This window comes from Chrysemys picta, chromosome 10, assembly GCF_011386835.1.
Source record: "Chrysemys picta bellii isolate R12L10 chromosome 10, ASM1138683v2, whole genome shotgun sequence".
Lineage (NCBI taxonomy): Eukaryota > Metazoa > Chordata > Testudines > Emydidae > Chrysemys > Chrysemys picta.
The window spans coordinates 85,773,115-85,797,954 of NC_088800.1; the positions used below are offsets into that span (position 1 = coordinate 85,773,115).

General features: G+C 43.0%; 1 protein-coding gene across 5 annotated transcripts; it reads left to right on the plus strand.

Annotated features, from left to right (window-relative positions):
- On the plus strand, positions 1-20,529 carry LCMT1 (leucine carboxyl methyltransferase 1). Of its 5 annotated transcripts, none has more exons than XR_010591232.1 (11): positions 1-230; positions 1,894-1,985; positions 2,546-2,667; positions 4,163-4,239; positions 5,713-5,774; positions 10,917-11,019; positions 12,874-12,994; positions 14,042-14,143; positions 14,624-14,715; positions 17,438-17,717; positions 19,693-20,529. XR_010591232.1 is itself a non-coding variant. In XM_065560296.1 (11 exons), the coding sequence occupies exons 1-11, from the start codon at positions 16-18 to the stop codon at positions 19,713-19,715; spliced, it is 1,107 nt and encodes a 368-aa protein (XP_065416368.1). In that variant the 5' UTR covers positions 1-15; the 3' UTR covers positions 19,716-20,529. The 5 variants fall into 5 exon arrangements, 2 of the variants coding, with proteins under 2 accessions (XP_065416368.1, XP_065416369.1); XM_065560296.1 differs by having other exon boundaries at positions 17,438-17,535; XR_010591233.1 differs by having other exon boundaries at positions 43-268.
- Positions 20,530-24,840: the final 4,311 nt, after the last annotated feature.

Here is a 24,840-nt window from a genome sequence, read left to right on the forward strand (position 1 = left end):
GCAGCTCCCTTCGTCATGTGGCTGCTAGCCACCGGCCAATGGGCGGCGGGAAGGCCCAATGGGCGGGGGCTAGCGTGTAGGGGCGGAAGTCTGCGCGGAGGTTTGCGAGCCCCTTCGCAGTTCCCAGCTCCATGCCCCTGTCTGGGCCTCCCCCCCGCTGACCCCCTCCCATGGCGACCGCCGTGCGGGACACCCTGTGCTTTGCCGGCTCCGAGGAGGCGGACGAGGCGGTGAGGGGCACCTGCGAGGACGCGTCCATCTGTAAACGGTACCGGGGCGGGGGGTGTCGCGGGGGCCGGGCCGCGGGGCCGGAGCCGGGGGGAGGGGGGCAGAGAGGGGCGCTGGGGGTGGGGGAAGGGCCCGGGGGTGGAGAAGCTGGCTGGGGAGACCCCTCCCCCCAGGCGTGGGGGAACTAGCCGGGCAGGGGATGCAGCGAGGCTGCCCCGGCCTTGGGGGCACCTGACATCTGCCGGCCAGGTGCCGTGAGAGCTGCTAAAGGCCTTCAGTCCCTGCACTGCATGGTCGGCAACGGGACGGGGGGCTACAGGAGAGACTGTTGGAGTCTGCACTCACAGAAGATGTATGGCGTAAAGGTGCGGGTAACTTGGGGGCTTCGGAGGGCTTCAGCCCCTCTCCCCTATATATGTATAAATGAGGAAAGAGAGTAGGTGGCAAAAGAAGGAAAGGAAATTCACCAAGGTCTATTTAGAAAAGAAAAGAAGAAGAGGAGGAGTGAGTCCAGAAGGCTTAAGGCGTTTTTTGTTTTCGCTGGTTGGTTTTCCGAGTAAAAGGGATGTAGTAAATTACATTATAAACCAGTGGTTTTCAACCTCTCTTCATTTGTGGACCCCTACAAAACTCCTTCCCCTGAAGGTGCGTACCCCTTTGGAAATCGTAGACATAGTCTGCAGACCCCTCGCAGGTTGAAAACCACTGTTCTAAACAATTACATAGAAAGTTGATTGACAGGACTTAGAGTTAAATATAGCACCCTGGATGGAGGGTCCAGGCAGGGTGGCACACTTATTTTTAATTTTACTTAGTACACTTATTCCCTTGATACGTTTTGGACAGACATTTAAGAGCAGGGCTTGAAAAAACATCCTGACTTTGTAGAGATTATATATAAAGCCATATGGTGAAGAGAATGTGCGTCATACTTGCAATGGAAGTCTGACACCGTTTAGTAATGTTTGGTGTCTCTGGACAGTCTTTTCAAGTGACTTATAAATCTTTTACTGTAGTCTAATCTTTCAGTACCTCTAGTTTTGCCCTCATTGATGTCATTATGGTCAGTGTTGTGGAGACAACATGCTGACGATTAGTTCTGAGAGTTAATTGTGAAGAGGTTCGGGGGCGGTATTATTGTTGTTAGTGTTAAGGTAGCACTTGGAGGCTCCAATTTGGTATAAGTGCATACAAGCCACATACCCATTAGAGATTAGGTTGATGTGTGGAATTATAATCCATGTGATGTGCTGTCCTTGGAATTTAACACAGACAATGTAGTTGAGCTGTCTATTGGGCCTCATGGAAGAAATCTTTGGACTGAAGTTCTTCAAATTATTTTGTAGGTGGTACCTGAACTTTGCTTTTCCTCTCTGTGAAGTTCTTCAAATGCATGGGGAGAAATACATTTAAAATGTTACAATAGTAACAGCTGTCTTTTTCTAGTTAGAATTACTTTATGTAATCTGTATGTGTTTGAACGGTCTCGGGAGTTCAGTGGCATTTTAAGTCTCTCACTCAAGCATATCTCTTTGGAAGACAGTCTCAGGACAGCTTTTTAGCTTGTCTGTCTCGGTAAAGTCTTCATCAGTAAACCCTGATGGCTCTATTTGCTAATCCTCCTCTTCTTTTTTTTTTTCCTCCTCCACCCCATGCCCTTGTCAGATTTGCTGTAAGTATCGGCTACTGGAAGGATCCTTACATCCAATATTTTGTGAGACAGGCAAAAGAAAGGAAAGCACCTGAAATTAATAGAGGCAAGTTAGCATGTGAACTTAAACAAAGACATGCAAAGATACTCTGAACATGTGGAGTTTTTGAACAACAGAAGATAGAGCTTCCATATACTGGATATCCTAGAATGTATGTGGGAATCATGTAATAGGTACATCTCCCCAGTGTAGTGATTGCACACTGGACCCTCGCTCTTGGAACGTTACTTTCTAATATTCTGTCACATTCCGTCTTTAGTATTGTAAACCGTGTGTTCATGCGTGTCCCACTTAACATCTAGTGTACTACATAAAGCAACCAAAGACCAGGGATGTGACCCATGACCTCAAAGCACAGGGCAGTAATACTCTCCACATGAGAATAATAAAAGCAGCTATATAGTTTGTACATCTCCCAGAATTAATCTGCAAAGATGACTCAGTTTGAACTCTTTTTAAACTGAAATTTCCAGTTCCTCAGGTGTGGAGCTCTGTTAGTAATCTTAATTTAAAAAAAACCCCAAAACATAGAATATACATATCCCATAGGGGAGTATCTAATGGTTATAGTTGTCTGGGTTTTTTTAACGCATTTTCTTCTGCAGGATACTACGCTCGTGTCCATGGAGTCAGTCAGCTACTTAAGGCTTTTTTAAAGGAGACAGAATGCAACTGTCAAATCATAAATCTTGGTGCCGGTTTGGATACCATGTTCTGGAGATTAAAGGTGATGATCACTCAGAATCATGACATGAGCAAAAGGAAGGGTTTGTACATATCTGAAACTCTCCTATTTTCTCATAAGAAACAAATTATTGACCAGTCAATCCAGTGTCATGTAGGAGTGCTTGGCACAAAGGTGACCTCTAGTGGCTGTTTGGAAACATCCTAGTTCTCTATTCCTTATAGCTATAGTGTCATCTATAATACTTCCATCCTTGCTCGTATTTAAGGGTCTAAATCCAGAATCAAGAGAGAGCAAGTGCAACATGATACTTGGCACCATCTCTGGGTGTCCTAAATACTACTATGAATTATTCTTTGAAAGATTCTAAATGACAAATTTTATGGTAAGATTCTATATAAAAGCAAACTCTCGTCCTTCCTCGTTTTTATAAGAGGTAAGGGTGTTTAGCATTTTGCAGGATCAGGTCCTATCAATGTAAATGGATTGCTGGAAGACAGCCTGAAAAAACTAAGTTTATTTAGCAGGACCGTAAACCATTGTGTTATAGTCATCCAGATAAATTGGATTTAAAAAAAAAAAATAATTAAGCATTGAGGCCTTTACCCTGTCTGCACTCATGCTAAAACCATGTTGAAATACTGTTACCAAGGTTTAACAAAACTAAGAGTGGTGCCTTTAATTATATCCTTGTGCTACACCCCCTTCTGTTCCTCGTGACCAGCAGGTGTAATATAGAAAAAGAGACCCAGTTAAGAATAATTGTCCATGTTCTCCTTGGTAGTTAACACAACTCTTTGTTAATATAGCGTTCAGAAGGTTGCAAGATTGACAGCCCTGGAGCTAGCAATACATAGCTATCCCCAGAAGAACAACCATATAGGGAGTGGGACAGGACAAGCTTTCCCATGCTGTCCTGGTTTTGTGCCTAAACTTGGGTCTGGTGGGATTCCCCAGTTCGTGCTTTTGGGAGTATTGAGCTCTGATTCTCTTTGAGATTGCCAGCATGAGTGCAAGTTGTGGACTGCACACACAACTGTCCTCTAGAACGTGGACTAAAACTAACCCTTTGGGTGGATTTTTTGAGAGATGCAGCAGTTTGGCCACATAGCAGGTACATATTTGTGAGCAGTTGACTAATACATCCCTGTGCAATGTTCCTCTTTCCTTCCTTGGAGGCATACACTGAGTGAACGCCATAGGTGAAGTTTTCTTTTTCTGCAACCGGCTGTTGTATACTATGTCGTGACAGTATATTGCAATTCAGTTTCCAGTATGTTGGTTGCCAAACCATACTGTGTGTCCAGATTACTTGAATATCTTAAACGTTTGTTTCTTTATTATTGGGTGGTATATTGTTTCTTAATTTTTAGTTCATTTATTTAAAAAAAAAAACCCAAAGCATTAAAGTATGAAGACCTGGAAACTCTACTATAACATGAAACAAAACTGTGAAACTAAACCAAGTCCCCCATTCTCTCTGTGTGAAGCGTGAATATCCCCTAAGGTTGGACTCTTGCTCTGATTTTTTTTCCAGGATGAAAATCTTCTCCCTAAAAAATATTTTGAAGTGGATTTTCCAATGATAGTAGCAAGAAAAATATATAACATCAAGTAAGTGTGTGTGTTGCTTCATGTTTAGCTATACAGAGCTGAACATAATTTCTTCTAAAAAATAATAATAATAATAATAATAATACAGCAGAACCTCACTAATCCCAAACCACATGTACTAACTGCCAGTCTATTTGCTTCTCAGCAAAGCTTTAATATTGAAATCTATATGAAGGGGCCGTCATTAGCAAAGAGTTGAAGACACTATCGGCTTAAAAACTACACATCTCTCTGAACATTTTTGGCTCACAATCGTTACAAGTAACACCTGGAAGAGATTGGAGAAAAAAAAATTCTATTTTTTTCAGTTTACTTTTTGTAGTTAGTTAACGTTTCGCGTATAGTCAGTGTCACTGTCTCCTTGTTAAAGAACCACATGAACAACAGAGCAGGGACAGGAAAATGTGACTACAAGGTATTTTTCTACTTTTAAATCCTACAGAAATTAATAGGAAGATTCATGGCTGGTATGATGCCTGAAACAAATTGAAATTCACTCTTTGTTAAACTGATTAGATTTCCAGTTGTGTGCCTTTTAAAATAAATAAATAAAAAATGATAGGGTAAAAATATAACTGAAAAATGTAAAATAGTCCTCTATCCCCACCTCTCTATGTATGTAGTCTATTTAAACTGTACATTATCTAAGATCAGGTTCTGTCTCATTATTAAGCTGTGGCTTTCAAAATGGGGTACATGAGAAAAATCCTATAACAGTGGGCAATGCATTTTATTTAGTAAGACTTAGGTATATTATGACAATATGATTAGATTTCCATCTCAGATGGGGGTATGTGGTAGACTACATTATTTGGAAAGTGGTATGCAGCCTAAAAAGTTTGAAAACAACTGTTGTAAAGGATAGCACAGTTTGGGAGTCCTAAAAATAAGAGGTACTGTAGTGAGATCTCTTACTATCAAGACTTAGTTATATATACAGATTATACTTTAGGTTACCCAGTCACTATTACAAACTAATGAGGGTTCTATGGTATACAGAAACTTCTGAAGCAAAGCAGGCTTTACTTCTGATTGCAGAACAGAAGAGGGGTCTCTAGGGATGCTAAGCGCTGCATTTTTTCCCCCCCTAAAATCTTAGAAGGAGATGGAAAATCCTCAGACTTCTATGCTGAGGCCGGCTACCATGGGGGAGTGATTTTGATGTAGAAAGAGCAACTATGATTAGTAAATTGAAGTTCATAGGGAATTTAGAGAGTATACGTGACATGAAAGACTTGTTCCAAAGCTTAAGAGTGCCCAGAGCTCAGTACATTCCTTTTCTTAGTGGAGCTCGTAGTTTCTTGTTCACCTTTTAGTTATAGAACCAATCTTTAGTAAATACGTCTAATGGTAAGTTTAACTGTAGATGCCTCTGTTACCACTAGAGGGCAGAGATGCTTTAGTGTAATGAAAAATAACATCATGTAAACCAGTTAACTGCTTACTGACACTTTTTCCCCCCCTCTCCCACAGATCAAAACCTCCCCTGTCAAAACCAATTATGGAATCCCATTCTGGGGAGTCTTTTCTAATAGGTGAGTCATTTTAAGTAAATCAGTAATGCACTGTCTTTTTTAATCTCTTCACTTCAGTATGTGGGCAGGGTTTTAATGTTTTAAGCATTGTGTGAAGGGAGGGGTGAGAGAAGGGAGGCTATTCATGTTAAAAAGTCTTCTCTCCAATGGGCCTTGGCATTCTCTCACAGTATTTTTTTCTTTACGTTGTAATTATTTACTGATTATGCTTTCTTCTGATTCTTGGGAAGGGAAGACTACAGGTCTGTCTCATCTTACCCTGGGGCTACATTCTGCGGTCAGCGCATAAAGCGAAAACTGTGTATAGTCAAAATTACATTGAGTGTAATGGCGGGCGGAATCGCCCGCACTACAGGTACAGTATTTAAATTGTTATTTTTCTCTCTCTTTTTTTTTTTTTTTTGCTGACTGCGTAAAGCTGAATTTGCGCATGTTAATTGCGCGTAAGATGCGACAGACCTGTATAAAGAATCACGCGTACAGTAGCTTGTATAAAAAAATCTTCCCGGTGTTATCCCTGCACATCTTCTTTTGTCTCCTTAATTACACAAGTCCTTTATCTGTATCTACCATCTGAACTGTACAATGAAGTCAATCTGCATAGTCCATTCTCGGATGGTAGGGCCCGTCAATGTGTTTTTGCAGATAGCTCAGTGGTTTGAGCATTGGCCTGCTAAACCCAGGGTTGTGAGTTCAATCCTTGAGGGGGCCACTTGGGGATCTGGGGCAAAATCAGTACATGGTCCTGCTAGTGAAGGCAGGGGGCTGGACTCGATGACCTTTCAAGGTCCCTTCCAGTTCTAGGAGATGGGATATCTCCATTTGTTCATTACCAAATGCAGAGGTCTTCAGATGTTGAATCCTTGCTGTCTAATCTGCATATCTTTCATTGGGGAGGGTCCTGTGATTGTATGACAGCAAGAGAACTGGGTTACTTTTCATTCTTAAAATCTGTTCACTCAGTTGTAGCCAATGTTTGGGACCAAATTCTTCAAGTCTTAGTCTTGTTATACTTTATCCAGGGGGCTCTTTCTTTATCCCCTCAGATGTTTGTGTTCTGGATGCATGGATTCACAAAAATGTGTGATGTAGGTATTGATTTCCATGGTTCATTCCCCTTGTGGTATTTCAGATGGTACTCCTCTTCATTTGTCACATTGCTGATGGGAGTAAGCTATTCATTGTGACTGTCCTGGAAAGTGCTGCATTTTCTCATCCTTCAGTAAACGGAGAGGCTAGAGTATTGATTATTTTCTTTTCTTAAATAATTATACAGAACTCAAGCCTCCAGCCATCGCCCCATAGGTAAACATACTGGGGGAAACTGAGTAAAAGAAACCCACTTTCAGGGGAAGGATACACATTGCAAAGGTATAAATTATTTAATACAAACTACTCTGAAGCTTTGCTATGGTTGGATGTGTGTATCTTACTCAGATTGCATGGAACTGAAACACAACTGTTACAGTTGTTTCAAAATTGAACACATAGAGGCACAAATCAATAAATGTCCTTGCAAAAGAAAATGGGAGTGGGAGAAAACGGGGGAAACAGCACATAAGCTATTGTAGTCCGCTAACAGACCAGGATGGGTCAAAGCCCAAAGTTAGTTGCATATTTCTACCAGTGAAAATGCTGAAGCTTAAATAAACCCCTCAATCTTAGACGGTGACTTTTTCACTTTAAAGCCCAACTGCTTCATCTTCTAGTTGCATACAGCGAACTCTTTCATCTGTTTTGGTTGCCAACGTAAGATACTAAAAGAGCCATGTGCTTAGTTGTCTGTCCCAATCTTCCTAATAACGGTGTGTGGCAGGTCTATTGAAAAGTGATCCACAGAAAATAAAAGCCTCTTCCAAAGAAATATTTCAGCTTTTGGAGGGGAAGAGTGCATGCTTTTCCCAACTTGGAAATATTCACAAGCAGGGCCTGAAACAGGCAGCCTTATTCCTTCAATTTCTCAATCACCTTTTGTTCTTGCCCACCTCTCCACTGTGTGCCGTGGGGGAGATTCGTTCAGGGTTGCAGCTCTCTGGCCCAGCGTCGGGGGAGAAAGCTCTCAAGCCACACTCCTTGGCTGGTGGAAGGAGCCTGCTTGTCAAACTTCTGGGCAACTGTGAGCTCTTCTTCCCAAGGGGAAGGTTATTGTGACGTGAGACCTTTGGAGGAGCAAGGCAGATAGTGAAAGCAGAAGCAGTGGAAGTTCCTTGCATTAAAGAGAGCTGGAGTCAACTTCACTTGACTAAACTTTCTGTTCATGAATCCCAGGACTCAGACCAGTCAAGACAATATGACCGCAGTGCCAAGATGCTGTTTGTTTTTTCTTTTTGTGCTGCGCTACAGGTTGCTGTGTGTTATGCTAAAATGTGTTCAGATTTGTTCTGCTTCACTAGTATGAACTGTAAATCTGGAGCTCTCTAAATGGGATGTTCAGTAATATAATAACATTGCCATGTGGTGGCAAAGCGCAATGCCAGTTTGTGATGTTTTCCGCAGCTGTTTATAGCCTGACTTTGACTTTTGGCCTCAGAGCTCAGAGCAATATAAACAATATAGCCCCCTTACCTTGCCTTGGGTAAGTTTCCAGTATATAATTACAGAAGGATGTTAATCTGTCCATTTAAAAGGGTTTAAGCTTGATTTTTATCATATACCTTCACTATTAGTTTTACTAAAACCGGACTAATTCTTCTTAAAATTTACATGGCATATCTCTTCCAAAGTTAGAATTTTTGTAGAGATCTTGGGGAAAATCCTACAAGGAATTTCAGAGAGATGGTGGTTTAAAAACTTTTGCTTGCTTTTTAGAGACTTTTCCTAATGCTCTTTTGTCTACTCACACTTTTCAGAACAGATTCACTTACCCCCTTACACTTTATTTCTCCAGGATTCCTTAACAAGTAGAAGTGCCACATACAAGTTTTGTGGGTGTGCATGTAAGAATTATTGTGATATTTAAAGGTGCTATTGCTTGAAAATGTCATGTTAGTGATATGACACATGCATCGGTTTGCATGCCGTATGTACGTGCACTTGTGCCATAGTTTGAACTAAGGGAGCTCAGTTGTCTTTGCTTGTAGATTATAGACACCTAGACAGCCAGTATTAAAAGCCAGATGCTGTGCCCATCACAACATCCTCTCAAGCCTTGCATTTTTTATTACAGCCAAGAACAAACTTAATTTACTAGTGTAGATTATTCAGGTTGATGAAGTGTGAAACAGAAGTTGTATTTAACTTAGTTGCTAATTGGATGATGATGTATTTTGCTATATCCTGTGTGGATAGGACGGTTTAACTCAGTATTCCTTCCCTGCTTTTTGCTCGGCCATCTGGAATTCTGCTTGCATCACCTGGCCCTTGAATACCACTTTTGTGGGCCTGGTATAATAACAGGAATGAATGGGTGAGGGAAATAGAGCTGCTATTACAGAGTAAATGGGCATAAAAAGTTGACTCAAAATGGTCAATCATTTACTCTGCCCAACTTTATCTTCTCTCCTGTAACTTTGAGTGAACTTTCTGTGCTTGTATCTTTGTTCAGAAACTGTTGGAGATAGAGCTGTTTTATTTTGCTGGTGACAGTTTGGAGCGCTGGTCGCTTGAGAGCTAGGCAGGTTTATGCCAGTTACAGTGTCTGAAGTACTTATTGCGTTTAATAAATTGCTTCTCAATTACTACTTTTTCTGAAATGGAAAACCCTGTTCTTCCTGTCTCTTCATTCACTTGGCTGCTCTCTCTTTACCTAGCTTTTGACACCTGGTCTTGCATTAACATTCAGTAATGATGTTTGTCTGCAATGGTGTTACAGGCTTCCAAATGGAACCATGCCAAAGCTAGTGATCGCTATTGCAGATGTATATAGACTGAATGCTGCAAGGCCGTTTGAATCTCACTTGGGGTTTTTTCCATTGTTTACTGATTTTACTGCTAGTGCTCGGAGGGGGAAATGAACGTGCCATTTTGGCCTAGCGGTTTTATAGTATAATCACAGTTTTTGAGTTCAAAGTAGGGCATAAACCAGTTGCTTGGGCAATCTAACTTTATGTGTGAAGTCCTTCAAAATATGACTTCTGCCCTTTTGCCCTCAGGCAGTTTTCAAGAGTCTACATTTAAACTGAGAATTTGGTTTGATGAAAGTCCTTCATTTGGAGACTAGACTGAGAATCTAAATCGGTTGGCTACTCTGGACATGGGATTCCTTTTGCTACCAGTCACGATAATGCTACTACTGGCTTTCTTATACTGTCTATCTAATGCCAGCATAGAGGAACATCCGTGTGTATCTTAACTTTGACTACCATGGCTTTATCTCTTTGTATTGCTCAAAAGCTGTTTCCTGAGAGCTCAGCTTTATGAAGCATCTCTGCCCCAAAGAATACCTTCTTTCAGTCACTTAATCTTTGAACACTAAATTAACATAGTCATTAACATAATCCCTAGATAAAATGGTTGAAGCTGGGAGTGGGTGACAGGGGATGGATCACTTGATGGTTACCTGTTCTGTTCATTCCCTCTGAAGCACCTGGCATTGGCCACTGTCAGAAGACAGGATACTGGGCTAGATGGACCTTTGGTCTGACCCAGTGTGGCTGTTCTTATGACCTAAAACCAGAAACATTCAGAACTCCGGTCCTCTGTCTGCTATCCAGTAATGTGCTAATCCTTATTACATCATAATGGTGGTTACCCTGCTAATTTATATGGAATTAAAATTTAATTATTCATTAATAAATCAGAGTGTATGGGGAAATGCTAGGAGGTCTTACAAATAAATCAGGCCTTTAGGCAAAGCTTTATTTTTCCTTAAGGAGCAGCGTGCTATCCTTCTCTTTTGTTTCGCTTCTCTTCTCCACACCCTAAACCAATGGCAACAATCAGGGTCATCTACCTGCATTAGTGGCGATACTAGCAAGAGAACATCTGATAGTAATGCATTGCAATCTGTAAATATCAATATCCTGCATATACAGTATTCCGTTACTACAGAAGCTTTTCAGACTCTGTTTATTTCTTTTTAATATACAACAGGTCAGACTTTGGATCTCAAGTTGCTCGTGTCTTCCTTTGTTAAAAATACTCCAGTAATTGCAACATCCCTTTTGCTTATCAAGAACTTAACCATTAATCTTAAAATTGCAGATGCTCACAGCCTAGATTCCAGCCGATATGCTATACTTGCAGCAGATCTTCGAGAGGCAGCAGAGCTGGAGGAAAAACTAAAGAAATTTAACATGGATACACAGTAAGATAATCTGTTTCAAAGGTTTGTGGAAATGTACTGGAGAAAGTAAAATCTGTTTTGGGAGTACGGTAACCGCCTCCAGTTTTTATTATGCCATTTCCATGGTTACCTTGTTCTGAATCCTTTGAGCAGAAGGAATTGTGCAGATACTGTGTAGCTTCACTGAGCAGGCTGCTGGTGCAGTCATTGCCTGCATATTTCCAAGTCCTAATCAGGATAGTCCTCGTCTTCAGCCCGTTTCTGCAAGATTCACACTCTTCCTCCATGAGAACATCAAACCTCTTAGAGGAAAATCCACTAGATCATAGATCAGCTCTGTAAGTATGTGTAGTTCGTTTATAATACCTGGGATTATAAATATCACTTGATTAAAATAAGAACACTGACACATTGCCCAACTGTTGCCATTCTGAATGGCCTCTTTTAGAAGCTGGATTCGTTGCGTATGGTTAATGATTAGTGACTAAATCACTATATGCTCCTTATATCGGTGAACTGTCAGAGGACACTGTCCAGGAGAGTCTGGAACCCAGCGACAGTACTTGATAGAATAAAGACTCTAACATACACGGAATTACTCTTCCGGGTGTTTACTCATGCAGCTTGTTTTCTATGCCTCTTTGTAAGGTCAATCTATTTCCTAAGACTATTTTTATTTTTTTCCTGAGGTGGGGAATGGGAGAATCTGTCAAGAACTCTATCCTGGAGGTAGAATCTGGGATTTTGTTGCTCATAAACTATGCACTTAAGTTTCCATGCTCGAGCCCAGAGAGCTTTGATGGATGCCATTTCCAAAGTGATAGATGCCCTTTCCAAATCTGAGAGAGAAACAGAGCATCGCTAGTAGGGAAAAGGCAGGTGGGATAGTCAGGATGTATTAAGCTTTCATTTAGATTTTTGCACTTTCATCTTAAAAGCACTGTCCCTGCTTATCTACACAACTCCTTGTGAAATTACTTTTGTTTCTGGTGATGACGGTATCAAAAAGCAAACTTCTTACTTGTAGGCAGAATTACTCATGTCGATATTTGCATTTCTCAGTGTGGATGGAGGGGAAAAGAGAAGCGATAGCTGAATCATAGCTAGCAAATCGTGATCTAGTACTATCAAGGCCTTTTTGCTGATACTCGTCTGTATGTGGCTGTCCTTAAAATGTTCCCCTCTTAAATATTACGTGCAGAGAGATACTTTTGCTGCGTGAAAGGAGTAGAGCAGGGAGCATGTGCTCCTCAGAAACAGACTTCAAGATCCATTGAAGTCCACATCTCCACAGAATATACACAGCCTCCAGCTCCTCCTATGGCAAAGGAGAATTAAGATTCCAGATGTGATAGTGAAAGTGAAGTATCCATATTGCCTTTGCTGATCAAGACAAAATTGCAGGATGAAGAGGGGACAAGCTCTTGCCAATACCTGGTTTGCTACTGGGGAAGGGACAGGCCAGGGTAAAGAACAGAACCTAGTAGTCATGAACAGGGGCTCGTGACACCTCCCTTTCATTATGGCTAGATGGGAAAGGGGCCTTGTACCTCTTTTTCTGTTGTAATGTGGGGTCATGGTATAGAAAAGATTAGGAAACCACTGGAATAGAAAAGTTTACAATTCCTGTACAAGTAACCTTGCATTCCTAGTATCACCTGGAAAGGCTGGAGACCCAATCCTAGCCTTTGCATGGTAAAATGATTCAGTCCTCAATGAATATCTGTTTCATTGAGATGTGGAGTGTCCCTAACTGGTTCACATGTGCATGTGAAAGCACTTGTCTGTTGCTCACCATTCTTGAATGATATATAGTAGAAACAGTTTGATCTTTTCTTTCTCTCTTCTCCCCCCCCCCCCCTTTGTTTTTTAAAGATTGCCTACGCTCCTGATAGCAGAGTGTGTGCTGGTTTATATGACCCCTGAGCAGTCCGCAAGTCTTCTAAAGTGGGCAGCGAACACTTTTCAGACGGCTATGGTTATAAACTATGAGCAGGTAAAAGGAAAAAGATGTAGCTTTTCACTGCTGCATTATTTGCATAGAAAACTCTGAGAGCAGTGGGAATTTTGCATGTAAAATGATGATAGATTACAACTTTGTAGTCTTTTCTAATCAGAACTCTGCAAATTCAGGATTTAGCTGGCTTTTGGGTTAGAATTCTAGAAATGGTAGGGCTGGAAGGGATCTCAAGGTCTGTCTCATCTATCCCCCTGCATGAGGTAGGAGTATGTGTACCTAGACCATCCCTGACAGGTGTTGGTCTAACTTATTCTTAAATACCTCCAATGCAGGGGAGGCTATGGGACTGACCTCAGGTATTGGGTAACAAATAGCTACAAATGCATGTTCTGGTGAATGGCTGATTTGTGTCATTTTGTACCAAAATAGTTTCTCTGAAATAAAACAACTGAGACTTTTTTAAAATCTGGATTAATCCGATTTTGGAAAGAAACTAAGATGATGGGTTACAGATGGCACAATTCAATGAAATGGCACTGAGTGATGTTATATAAGCTTATTACATTTTATAGTATCACTCCTTTGGCACCATTGAAAATGGAGCAAACATTGCATCAGCCTTCGCTGAGCCGTTCTGTGTGAAAGTGAAAAGCTGCCTTTTGGGACGTAGTAATGAACCTTCCACCTTGTAAGTTATTGATCTGAATCTAAACCAAGTTGGGAGCAACCAGAAGTCATGGCTCTGTTAGTTTTAATTGGTCTGTGAACAGCATTGGCAGGCCTCCAGTCCAGTTGTCAATGCTCAGTTACCCACAGAAGGAAAACCACCACCCCATGTACATTAAACTGGTCCCCTTGATGGCCGTCGTGATTGAGGGGCCAAGGATTTGACGTGGCCGTGGACACGCGGAGTGAGAGCTGAGGCATGCTGGCAGGAAAACACGTGAAAAGCTTGCACTGCCTGTGCTGTGAAACTTCTGGGGCTAATCGGAGGGTTTTGACTCATCTGAGTGACCAGTTTCCACTGTAGCTAAATCCCCTTTCAGAGTGAGAAATGACACCTTTTGTCACCTCCTTTCCAAGGTGAACATGGCTGATAGATTTGGGCAGATCATGATTGAGAATTTGCAGAGAAGACAGTGCAGCCTGGCTGGAGTGGAAGCCTGCAAATCCTTAGACTCTCAGGTGAGTCCAGCCCCCACAGAGCAGTGAGTCTCGTTGATACTTAACAATCAATCTAATGGGAAGCTTTATCTTCTCCAGATATGGCAGTTAAGACCCAGACCAATGAATAGCCGCTGTGTGCGCCCTAACCTGCCTCTGCCAATATAAATACTTTCTATTCCCGGTCATCATCGTCATTAGGAATTACCCCTCTCTGTTTCATAGACATCGTTCATCTCCTGTATCCAGCGAGTGAAAAAGTGACTGTTTTTTGAGAAAAGCAAAAAATCTTACCCTCAATTTGAGGCTTATTAGGAATCTTAATTTCCATTCATCAGAAGCGATTTTTTTCATCCGATACTTGCAGTGTCAGAGAGTAGGTCTCCTGTCTTAATGCAAATAGCCCTCCTAGCAAATGCTAAGGAAAAGACTGGGCACTTGCCTTTCCTTCACTTTCCTTCTCAAGTTCTCTGAGCACTTCACTTTCCCTTCGTTTTACAGAGGGAGCGGTTACTGTTAAATGGCTGGGAAACTGCAAATGCCATTGATATGATGAAAGTCTACAGCTACTTGCCACAGGCTGATGTCAAAAGGTACTGCTAACTGCTTGCTTGTAGGCAGAACTCCCCTTTAAATGTTTCCACCATAGCTCATCTCAATCACTTGTTTGGCATCTGTAATACATAGCACCACCTTCCTGAGCTCTCCTTGTATCTCTTGAGCTAAGCGAGGTTTATCTAAGGGTATGTCTACACTTAGAGTTTTTGCGCTATAAGTTTCACCGGTGATAGGGAACCAGTGAAAGTAAAGCACTGGTTTGTGTGCTCACTCAATTCCTCAGGCCTTGGAGAGTGTTTACGCTACCAGCACTTCCATCACTGATGAGAGCAGTGCTGTAGGTCTTGCGGGAAGGGAGGCGTGAGCGGAAGGCATTTGGGGTCCCTGCTCAGTGCCCCGTGCTGCCCTGCTTCATGTCTCAGGAACCCCATTACTTCCTTGTTTCTTCTGGGGCATTTTTTTTTTTAAAACCTCCTGCTGTCTGGCTGCTTTCCCCGCCACATCTACAAACAAAGGGAAAGGGAGCTTTAAACTTCCCGGGGCTTACAGGGGGAAGGGCGGACGTCCTATGCATCAGAGTAGCGGAGATGCTGGCCAGAGTGGTCACTTTTGGAACTGTGGAATATCCTTTGGAGGCCAAAAGGAGTTTACGCTGGTAGAACGTGTCTTCACTTTCACAGCAGTGCAAAAAGAACAGTGGTAAGAGCTATATGCCTCTCGTGAAGATGGGTTTTCTTTTTGCGATGAAACTTCTGAGTTTGACCGCAAAAAGTCATTAACAAGTGTAGCCGCTCCTGTGGCTTTAGTGCAAAAAAGGGACTTTTTGCGCTTTAAATGGTAAGTGTAGGACCTGTAGGAATGCTGAGTACAGGAATTAAAGTTCCTTTGGCATTCCTTGTAAGGGCCTAAGCCACTGCAGTGATGGGTGAGCTAGAAGTACGTAGGGCTAGCTTGTGACTCATTCTACATGCTCACACCAGGGAGTCAGAACTCCCCTTACCCAGATCTTTGATTCAGACCTGTAGAGTAATCAAGGGTTTGTGTCTGCTTCCTCCCTCTCTGGAGCAAGTGGGTGGGGAATGGTCAGCCTCTGTTCCATTCCCCCTGCTGGCTGGGTAAGGTAGCTGAGCCAGGGCAGGGTGGATACTGCTGCTAATAAGCCAACAATACATAGCTGCATCTCATGAGTAATGAAGCAGGAGAGGACTTGCAATGTGGAGGGGAGTGTCTGGGTCACAGTGGGTTGATGGTGCTTACGCACTTTGCCTTGCTCAGATCTAAGGGCAGAGTCTAGCCCATGGAGCATAAACTGCGGGTGTCTTGCGTCCTCGATAAACTCCAGTTGGGCAATTGCATTCTACCTACAGTTTGAACTGATAGAGTTGTATCTATCCTTCGGTTGACAGAAACGGTTACATAGTGTTGCTGCTGGCTGTTAAACATCTGCCATGCCCCCACCCAGCGGTGCCATTTCCCTGCTGAGTGGCAAAGTGATCTATTTTATACGTTTGCTTTTATAAAGTAGATTTTCATCTGCGCTTTCCTTCCCAAAGTGAGCCATTGCCATTCACTACCGTTGGATTATTCATGAAATAAGCTTTCTGGGCATGAGGCCATCTCCACAATCAGAGATATCAGTTTAAGTCCTTAATGTGAAAAAGAACGAGACATTTAAAAACTTATCTAAGTAACTTGCTCAATGTTTAATCAGAATTGCAGGCCATTTAGACGTCAGTTGTCAGCTGCAGTTTGAGCTGGCCAACTAGATTATTTTGATCAAAATAAACATTCACATATGGAGATTTCCCAAACAATGAGATTGTAAATCGTATGCGGTCCAAATCTGGGTGACCAGGTTGTGTTTTCTCAATCTGTTACTGAAGTGTAAAACATTTCTTCCTTACCTTCTAACATGGTAAAAAACGTTGACTGTTCAGTTCCTTTTGTCTGTCCCAGGTGCCCGTGAAAAAGCTACCCCAGTTCTCTGACCTTCAGTGAGGAGAATAATGCCTTTTATTTCTACAGCATCTTTTATCCTGAATGATTTTACAGTGTTTACTGACATGGTGTGTGCACTATGGTAATATAAATAATTATACACATCTCATCCATAAGATTTGGGAGTGTGGCCAGTCACTTGCTGACACAGGAAGGTGGTTATTGGGAGCCATGATGGCATTCAGAAAAACTCTACTGCAAAGCAATGAAACTTCCCCTTTTTCTGGACAATGGCAATGAGTAAATATTGTGGCTTTGATGGGAGTATAGTCTGAAATGATAGCCTAGAATCATTCATCAGGATATAGGTTCCTTTCATCAGTCTATAGTATTACGTCACCACAAACCTGATGTCACATGTACTTTAGCAAAAGAGATGAATAAAAAATATGTATCGTACTATAAAGATGCATGATTTAGCATTGGTACACTGAATCCCAGCAGTTAGAAGGGAGGGGAGGGGGCAAGGGTAGTATATAAAAAATCACACTTAGGGATGCACGTTGGTAGTTATTGCACAACTTACTTGGGACCTTAAGAAACCTTCCCTTTAAACAGTGAGATCAGGCATCCCTGGCTGCTGTACGTTCCGTCCTGAGCAAAGGCTCGGAGCACTGGCATTTCCCCTTTTGTACATATTCGTATACCAAAAAGAAAACTTTTACTACAGAAACTGCTCACTTCTGGGGAATAAAGAGACGTGTTACAAAATGCACAAGGAAGATTCAGTTTTAAACCATCATTTCTATTTCCCTGCAGAATAGAGGGACTCGAATTCCTCGACGAAAAGGAACTCCTTGAACAACTCATGCAGCATTACTGCATCTGCTGGGCTACAAAAGATAGCTGTAATCTGGGTAATGTTTCTTTAAGTTTTAGGGTGTCTGTTTAAAGCTTGGCAAGGCTGCCTGCATACGTCAGATCTATCACTGGAGTCTCCAGCAGCAGGACCTGGGGGCAGCTTCTCTACCCTTGTATGGCAGTGGGCACCTACCTGATGGTGACTAGACAAGTGCCTCTTGCTCCACACCCTCCAAGGGTTTGTACAGACACTCAATCTGTGTCGTCTTCCCCCCCCCCCCCCCCCCCCGTGTCCCCCCCCCCAGGAAATCCATCCAAGTAGATCAGGGTTAGGGTTTTTAAATTAGAGACCTTAAATAAGCTTTATGGCAATTGCCAGCTTGTGATGGGTGTCAGAGCTAATAAAGTGGGTTCCAAAGTCCTGCGCACTTAGAGTGCCGTATAAATGAATAAACAGTCTGGTTTCATAGTGACTTGACAGCACTGAAATGCGCTCTCTCTCTTCATTAGCTTAGTCTTTTTGACATAGTTTATCAGAAAATGCCAATATGTTGAAACCAACACTTATTGCGGGAATATATCAAAAAGAGAGAGGGAGACCAACCCACCCCTGAATAGCCCAGTGACTAGGGCACTTGCCTGGAAAGTAGGAAACCTGGGTTCATGTCCCTGCTCTGAATCAGGTGAATATCCTAACCACTGGGCTGTTGGCTAGTCTGGGGTGGGTGTGTGTCTCCTCCAGTTTTTTACAAAAAAAAATTCCAAAGGTCTCTGGTTTGTCTTGATGCAGAATGGGAAACATTGTCAAAAGCTCATATTTTTGCAGAATGGGAAAATGGTTTTCTGACTAGTTCTAGTTAGAACTACTCTACTGCAGAATTTCATAGGCTGCTTGATAGTTTGAATATTCCCCAAAAGCTTCTCCAGCTGCGTAACCCAAGAAAAAATGGCAGGGAATCCGTTATTCCCAATTGTCCATTAGGTGCAAAAGAGTAAGATTCTAAAGTAATCTTCCTTCATGCTCTTCGTCATTAACTCTTAGTGGGAGAAAACTCTTCCAAAGGGTTTCCCATATATCCTAGCCAGGCTGGGTGTGGAATAGTTGATCTGGCTGATGAAGCTAGATCTAAAGCTCTCCTTTGCTGCAGCGTAAGAGCTGCTGGCCTATGCTGTCTGCTAAGCAGAGCCTACAACCTTTGTGTGTAAGGTGCAGGGATGCATGGTTCCCCATTGATGAGAAGTTGATGACCATGTAGAATTATATCTTGAGGAGCTCAGCACAAAAAGTTCACCTCTCTCCAGTAATATTGGCTAGTGTTATCTCTCTGCTGTGCTTCACTCTGATTAGAGTGATAGGCTGCCCTTCGTTCACAGGGCCTCTTGTTATCAGCTGGAGCTGTATGTGCAGGGACTGAATGGTACAGCATATCCAAGAAGTGCAGAGAGACCAGACTTATTTGTTATCTCCATTGGCTAATCCTAATATAAATGTACTGGTTCTTTGTCCTACCTGATTGTAAGGCCTCGAGCAGTGAGACTTCCATCCTTTCCTTTGTGGAGCAGACTGATGGCTCCCATTGTCAGAAAGTGGCCTGTTTCTTACCCTGAACCTGTACTTTCCTGTTCTTGCCCTGAGTCCTTACCTCCCAGCTCCACGTTTGTTCTACCCGAGGTAAATCCTCACTTTCCTTCAAATTGGTTTAAACCCTTCAAATATTTGCAGACTTGCCATGTGGCTTTCTCTTAGCCAGGCTACTGGATTCTTTTACTCTTTCCTCACAAATCAATCCTTCTAATCCTATAAATTGGTTCTGTGCCTTTTTCCTGGGCTTCTTCCTGTTTGTTAATAGAGTGGCGGCTATGCTAGAAACTATATGGAGAGGGGCTAGAATCTTTCTGCTTTGTTCCATTGCTGCCCACTATCACCCATGCTGTGTCTTGCTTTTCACGTTCTATGGCCCTTAAAATGCAGTACTGGAGGGAATAAAAGATTATGGTGTCTGGAGAACGTGGGAATTCATTTCAACATATTATTTAAATCACTGATGTTTAATTTCTCTTTGGTTGCAATATTGACCGTTTACCTTGCCCCCTATGCTCCTTAGATCCCAGACACTTGTTATAAACATCCCTTTCCTCCCAATAGCTGTTCTAATAGTAGTGAGTATGGTTGGCATAGAAATATATTCTCCTTTCACTTTCTTTTCAAATAGGTCTTTCAAACATCACATTTTAAAGTATTCAATTCAAAGAAGCCGGGGGCACAGAAGCCAAAGCTGCCACCTACTGCTGGAGGGGAGCTCACGCAAACCATGAGACTGTGCATGTGAGGACTCCAGGCTGCTCATCCTCATAACAGCGCCAATGAAAAGAAAGTGACCAGTGCAGTGTTGCTGATGCTGACCCTTTCTTGTTGGCTTGTAATTGTTTTCATAAATCTCTACTGCCTTTGTGAGCAATCGTTCCGTTATGAGACTTTTTTCTCCCTTTTTCAGGGACTTGGTATGAGACTGTTTTTGAATGTCAAGAACTCCTGTTTAAAACATCCACTCCCTTTGTTTAAAGGGGAGAGCACTGTCTCCTTGGTCGTTTTACTTCTCCTGTGTGTCTCTCGGGATGTATGTGAAATGCGTTTGTGAAGGGAAGATGTGTAAGCTGTGCCGTGGGCTGCAGTAGTGGATGTTATGTTGTGGTGTTCACAGCTGATGATGGAGGGTATTTTTCTTCCATTCAGGTTTATTTATTTTTGTGAAAAGGTATCCTCTGGGCCTTCTCCGGGTTCAGGCTGTAGCGAGGTGGCTGCCATTTTACTCAATTTCTCACTGACTCTTGCTCAGCTGTGTTCAGGAAAACTGGCTGTATTCAGCAGGACTTTGAAAGTGGAAAGGTCTTGCTTTGTAGTCCAGCAGTGATGGCAAAGGTGAGAAATGGAGTGGAAGATGCAGAGCTCCAGCTGTGTCTTCACACTAGTCCCCCGCCCTCCAAAAAAAGCTACCTGAAATTGAGTCTTGCAACTTGCCTTCAAGAAGGGTAATAAATGTCTATTATAACCTGTCTAATGTCTTATTCATAATGGGAATATCTAATATTTAGACACTTTGACTTTCATCTCACCAGACACTTCAGCATTACCTCTAGTAATGGGTGCAAACAGATGCAGTTGTCTTAATATCCTACACTACTTTTTCCTAGTGCATAATACTTGGCTACACAATAGTTACCCTACTCACTGTATATTAACTGTTCCCTCCCCCCCTGCCCATCCCTTTTTAGAATCTTACACTTATTATGTGACTTGAAAGATAAAATTGTGGTTCAGGGAAACAGCCACTGCATAGGTCCCCGTGCTTGTACTTTTCACTCTGCCAGTACAGAGCTGCTGAAGTAATTGGCGATTACAGTTTCCTCTGCTGCTGTCTGCGTCAAGCTATTTTCTTTAATCGCAAGGTATAAAGGCCATAAGTCGTTAATGCCTTGCTCGCTGAATGTCTGTATTATTTACATTCCCTTCCCTGAAAGGAAAAAGCGAGACGGAGGGCCCCCTGCATACACGAGAGGAGCTTGCCTCTGTTTGCTCCCTAGATACTGATCTTCATGGCATGCTTATCCCCGTACCCATTACATGCTTTTGGCTTAAGTGTGCCTGTCTATCAACAGGCACGAGCAAGCTGTGTCTACAACAGCCCTGACCCTTTGTGCTGACCTCCGTGTGCATGGGGACTAGAAAGGAGGATTTAGCCTTGATTTTCCCATCTTCTTCACCTAAGTCTCTTCTTGTGCAGGAGGACTACCCCCAAAGAGCCTGGTACGCTTTTTGTCCTTTGCCATCCAGTGTCCTCCCTCTTGTCTGCTGGCTCACGGGCCCCTTCTGCTGCCTGGGGGCCGGGGCCGTTCAGTCAAGAGCAATGGGCTGCAGCCTCTGTGCTTCTATTACTTAGAATTGAATTCTTCCCGTGGTCCCATTCCCCCACCTCCACTATGTCGTGCATCCTAACGTGAGCACAGGGCCAAATTTGACAAAGATGGGTAACATATATATGTTAGACCCACTCTGTACATTATACATCTAGAAGAGCTCTAGGTGGCTTCAAAGCTCATCTGTCAGTCCAATAAAAGATATTACCTCACCTACCTTGGCTCACTTATGATTGTGGCAGATGGGCTTGTGACGGGTTAGATCACAGAAACCCCCTTGGGAGCTGCCACCTGCTGTGCTAAGACTACTACTGCCCCTGCTTTCCCTGCCAGCTCGGGACCCCAGCACCCTGTCTTGCTGAACCAGACACGCCTGTCTGCTCCAGCAGAGACTCAGGGTCTGAATTACTTGCCCCAATGCTGCAGGCTTGACTGAAAGCAGCTTACAGAAGTGTTCCTGTCTTTAACACTCAAACCCAATGGGGTCTAAACCCAAATAAATCTGTTTTACCCTCTATAAAGCTTATACAGGGTAAACTCATAAATTGTTCGCCCTCTATAACACTGATAGAGAGATATGCACAGCTGTTTGCCTCCCCAGGTATTAATACATACTCTGGGTTAATTAATAAGTAAAAAGTGATTTTATTAACTACAGAAAGTAGGATTTAAGTGGTTCCAAATAGTGACAGGCAGAACAAAGTGAATTACCAAGTAAAATAAAATAAAACACGCAAATCTAAACCTAATATAGTAATACAACTAAATACAGGTAAAAGCTCACCCTGAGAAATGTTTCAATACGTTTCTTTTACAGACTGGATGCCTTCCTAGTCTGGGCACAATCCTTACCCCTGGTCCAGCCCTTGTTCCAGCTCTGGGGGTAGCTAGGGGATTCCTCATGATGGCTCCTCTCTCCCTCTTTGTTCTGTTCCACCCCTTTATATATCTTTTGCATAAGGTGGGAATACTTTGTCCCTCTGGGTTCCCACCCCTCCTAACTGGAAAAGCACCAGGTTAAAGATGGATTCCAGTTCAGGTGACATGATCACATGTCACTGTAAGACCCCCAAGCCTTCATTCCTCCCAGCCTGACTCACAGGGAGGCTTGCCTGCAAACAGAGCCATCCACAGTCAATTGTCCTGGTTGATGGGAGCCATCAAGATTCCAAACCACCATTAATTGCCTACACGTTGCATAATTACAATAGGCCCTCAGAGTTATATTTCATATTTCTCCTTTTAGATACAAGTGATACATTTATAGAAATAGGATGATCACACTCAGTAGATTATAAGCTTTGTAATGATACCTTACAAGAGACCTTTTGCATGAAGCATATCCTAGTTACATTATATTCACTTATTAGCATATTTTTATAAAATCATATAGAGTGCAACGTCACAGGGCTGTCTGCTGATATCTCCAAGATCAAGTAGTGGGCCAGTGTGTCTTTCATCTTGAATTCTTCCACTTCAAGTAAATGTAGCGCCAATGACAAGTGCTGTATCAACTGTTCCAGAACCTGATGTCCTCTATCTACCGAACAGGGGCACCATGGGCAGCATCAGGGCAAGCTTTCACAATGCTCCTCCCTGCAATGGACTTGAACCCTGGTTTGGAGGGATTCTCGCTTAGAAATAAAACAGGAGTTCAGTCTCTATCATCTGTTCGTTCCCTGGTGGCTGTCTCGGGGCTGCCTGCAGGAGAGCCAGTTAGAACAAAATGTGGTGATGGCTTATGTTGTGTCAATATCTTTTGAGATGCCCTCCCCAACTCCTTTTCGAGGACACCAAACAGCTATCCAATAACAGCCATTGATCACTGCTGGCTCTAGTTACATTCTTGTCATTTCTGCCCTGCTCTGCTGTTTGAACAGCAGCTTATTGAAGTGTCTGATTAATAATCTTAAAGCACATACACAGTGAGCACTGTACAAGATTCCCCCCATGAGCTCTGAGAAAAATAGCTCTGTTGGGCCTGCAGCATTCCTGCTAGTCCAATCCTGGATCCGTGCTCAGCTCTGTCAGTGCACTTAGGAGAGTCTAGAGGCCTCACTCAGGATCCGAGCTGTTGTGCTAGGGGCTGTATAAACAAAGGGAGAGATGGTGGCTTCCCTGAAGGATTTACAATCTGAATCAAGATAATGTCCCTGGAAGAAACTAAAGGTAGGAGTTGGGATGGGAAGAGGGGAAAGCGTGCCAGGAACGTGTGGCTACATAGACTAGCTGTGAGCATAACTTGAAGGTTACAAGCCTGCCTGTTTATATCCTAGAAAAGATTTATGGCATCAGCAATCCTTGCTGAACGGGAGTGCCTCCTCTGCCCTAGTACTGCTCATGGCTTGAAAAGATGGCAAGCTGTGTCAAATGTGGGTGGGGAAGGAGGATGGTGTTAGCTGAAATGTGCAAGTGTCTAGCAGCATGGGAATCCCTGTCTACATAGCAGCTTGGGTGATCTATAGAAAAACCTGGAGCACCAGCACTTCGGAAGATCCTCAACCTAAAGTGGGAGGATCGTTGCACTAATGTCAGCGTCCTCACAGTAGCCAACATCTTCAATGTTGAGGCCCTGATTATCCAGCACCAGGTGAGATGGAGCGGGCACTGGGTGCGCATGTCTGATATACGCGTACCAAAACTGCTGTCTGCCCAACTCACCAAAGGAGAAGGGAAATGGTGAGGCCAAAAGAAACGCTTGAAAGACACCCTCAAGATCAACATCAAGAGATGTGGCATCGACACCACACACTGGGAGACAGCAGCCGAGGATAGGGATAACTGGCCAAGACTTGTCAGGGAGGGAACGTCCACTTTTGAGGAAAACCGCCTTGCCCTGGTCACAGAAAAACACCAGTAAAGAAAAACAGTCATGAAGCAATGGAGTCACACAGCCCAACCGTGTCTTCCAGCACCACCTGCAATGAGCCTGCAGCTCAAGGATTGCACTCCTCAGCCACCAACGGACCCATGAAAAATAAAACCTGTGAAAGAGATCACCCTCGACGTCGAGGGATCGCTGATGACGACATAGCCGCTATTACCACGGCAGGGGCTTGATGTGTCCCTTGAGCCTATTAAAATTGTAATATGGGCATGACCTAAGTGCCCAGGCTAAAGCCTTGGATGTGCCGTAGGTATCCATGACCAGTTCAACGATGAAGCCCCAAGCTGTTACAGGGCTTCTGATGCAAGCTGGCTTTGAATCTAGTTTACCAAAGCTGAAAGACTAGAGATTGCACCTTGTGTTTTTCCCCTCCACTCCTACATACACACAATCTCCTTTGTTACTTTCTCATTGGTGATGATCTGGGTCTTCCTCTGCCTCTGGAAATGTTGTCTTCCCTGCAGTATTACCAGTTGTCTCTGCTGATGGGTGAGATAAGGCAGGTCATTTAGGGGGAATTTCTTCCTGTCAGCTCTTCTTCTTCCCTTATCTCTTGAGT

Coding starts and splice junctions, on each gene's coding strand:
- LCMT1 (XM_065560296.1), top strand. CDS start 16: ATGTGGCTGCTAGCCACCGGCCAATGGGCGGCGGGAAGGCCCAATGGG. Junction 14,144..14,623: donor GCAAATCCTTAGACTCTCAG/GTGAGTCCAGCC, acceptor TTCGTTTTACAG/AGGGAGCGGTTACTGTTAAA. Junction 17,536..19,692: donor AAAAGATAGCTGTAATCTGG/GTAATGTTTCTT, acceptor CTTTTCAAATAG/GTCTTTCAAACATCACATTT.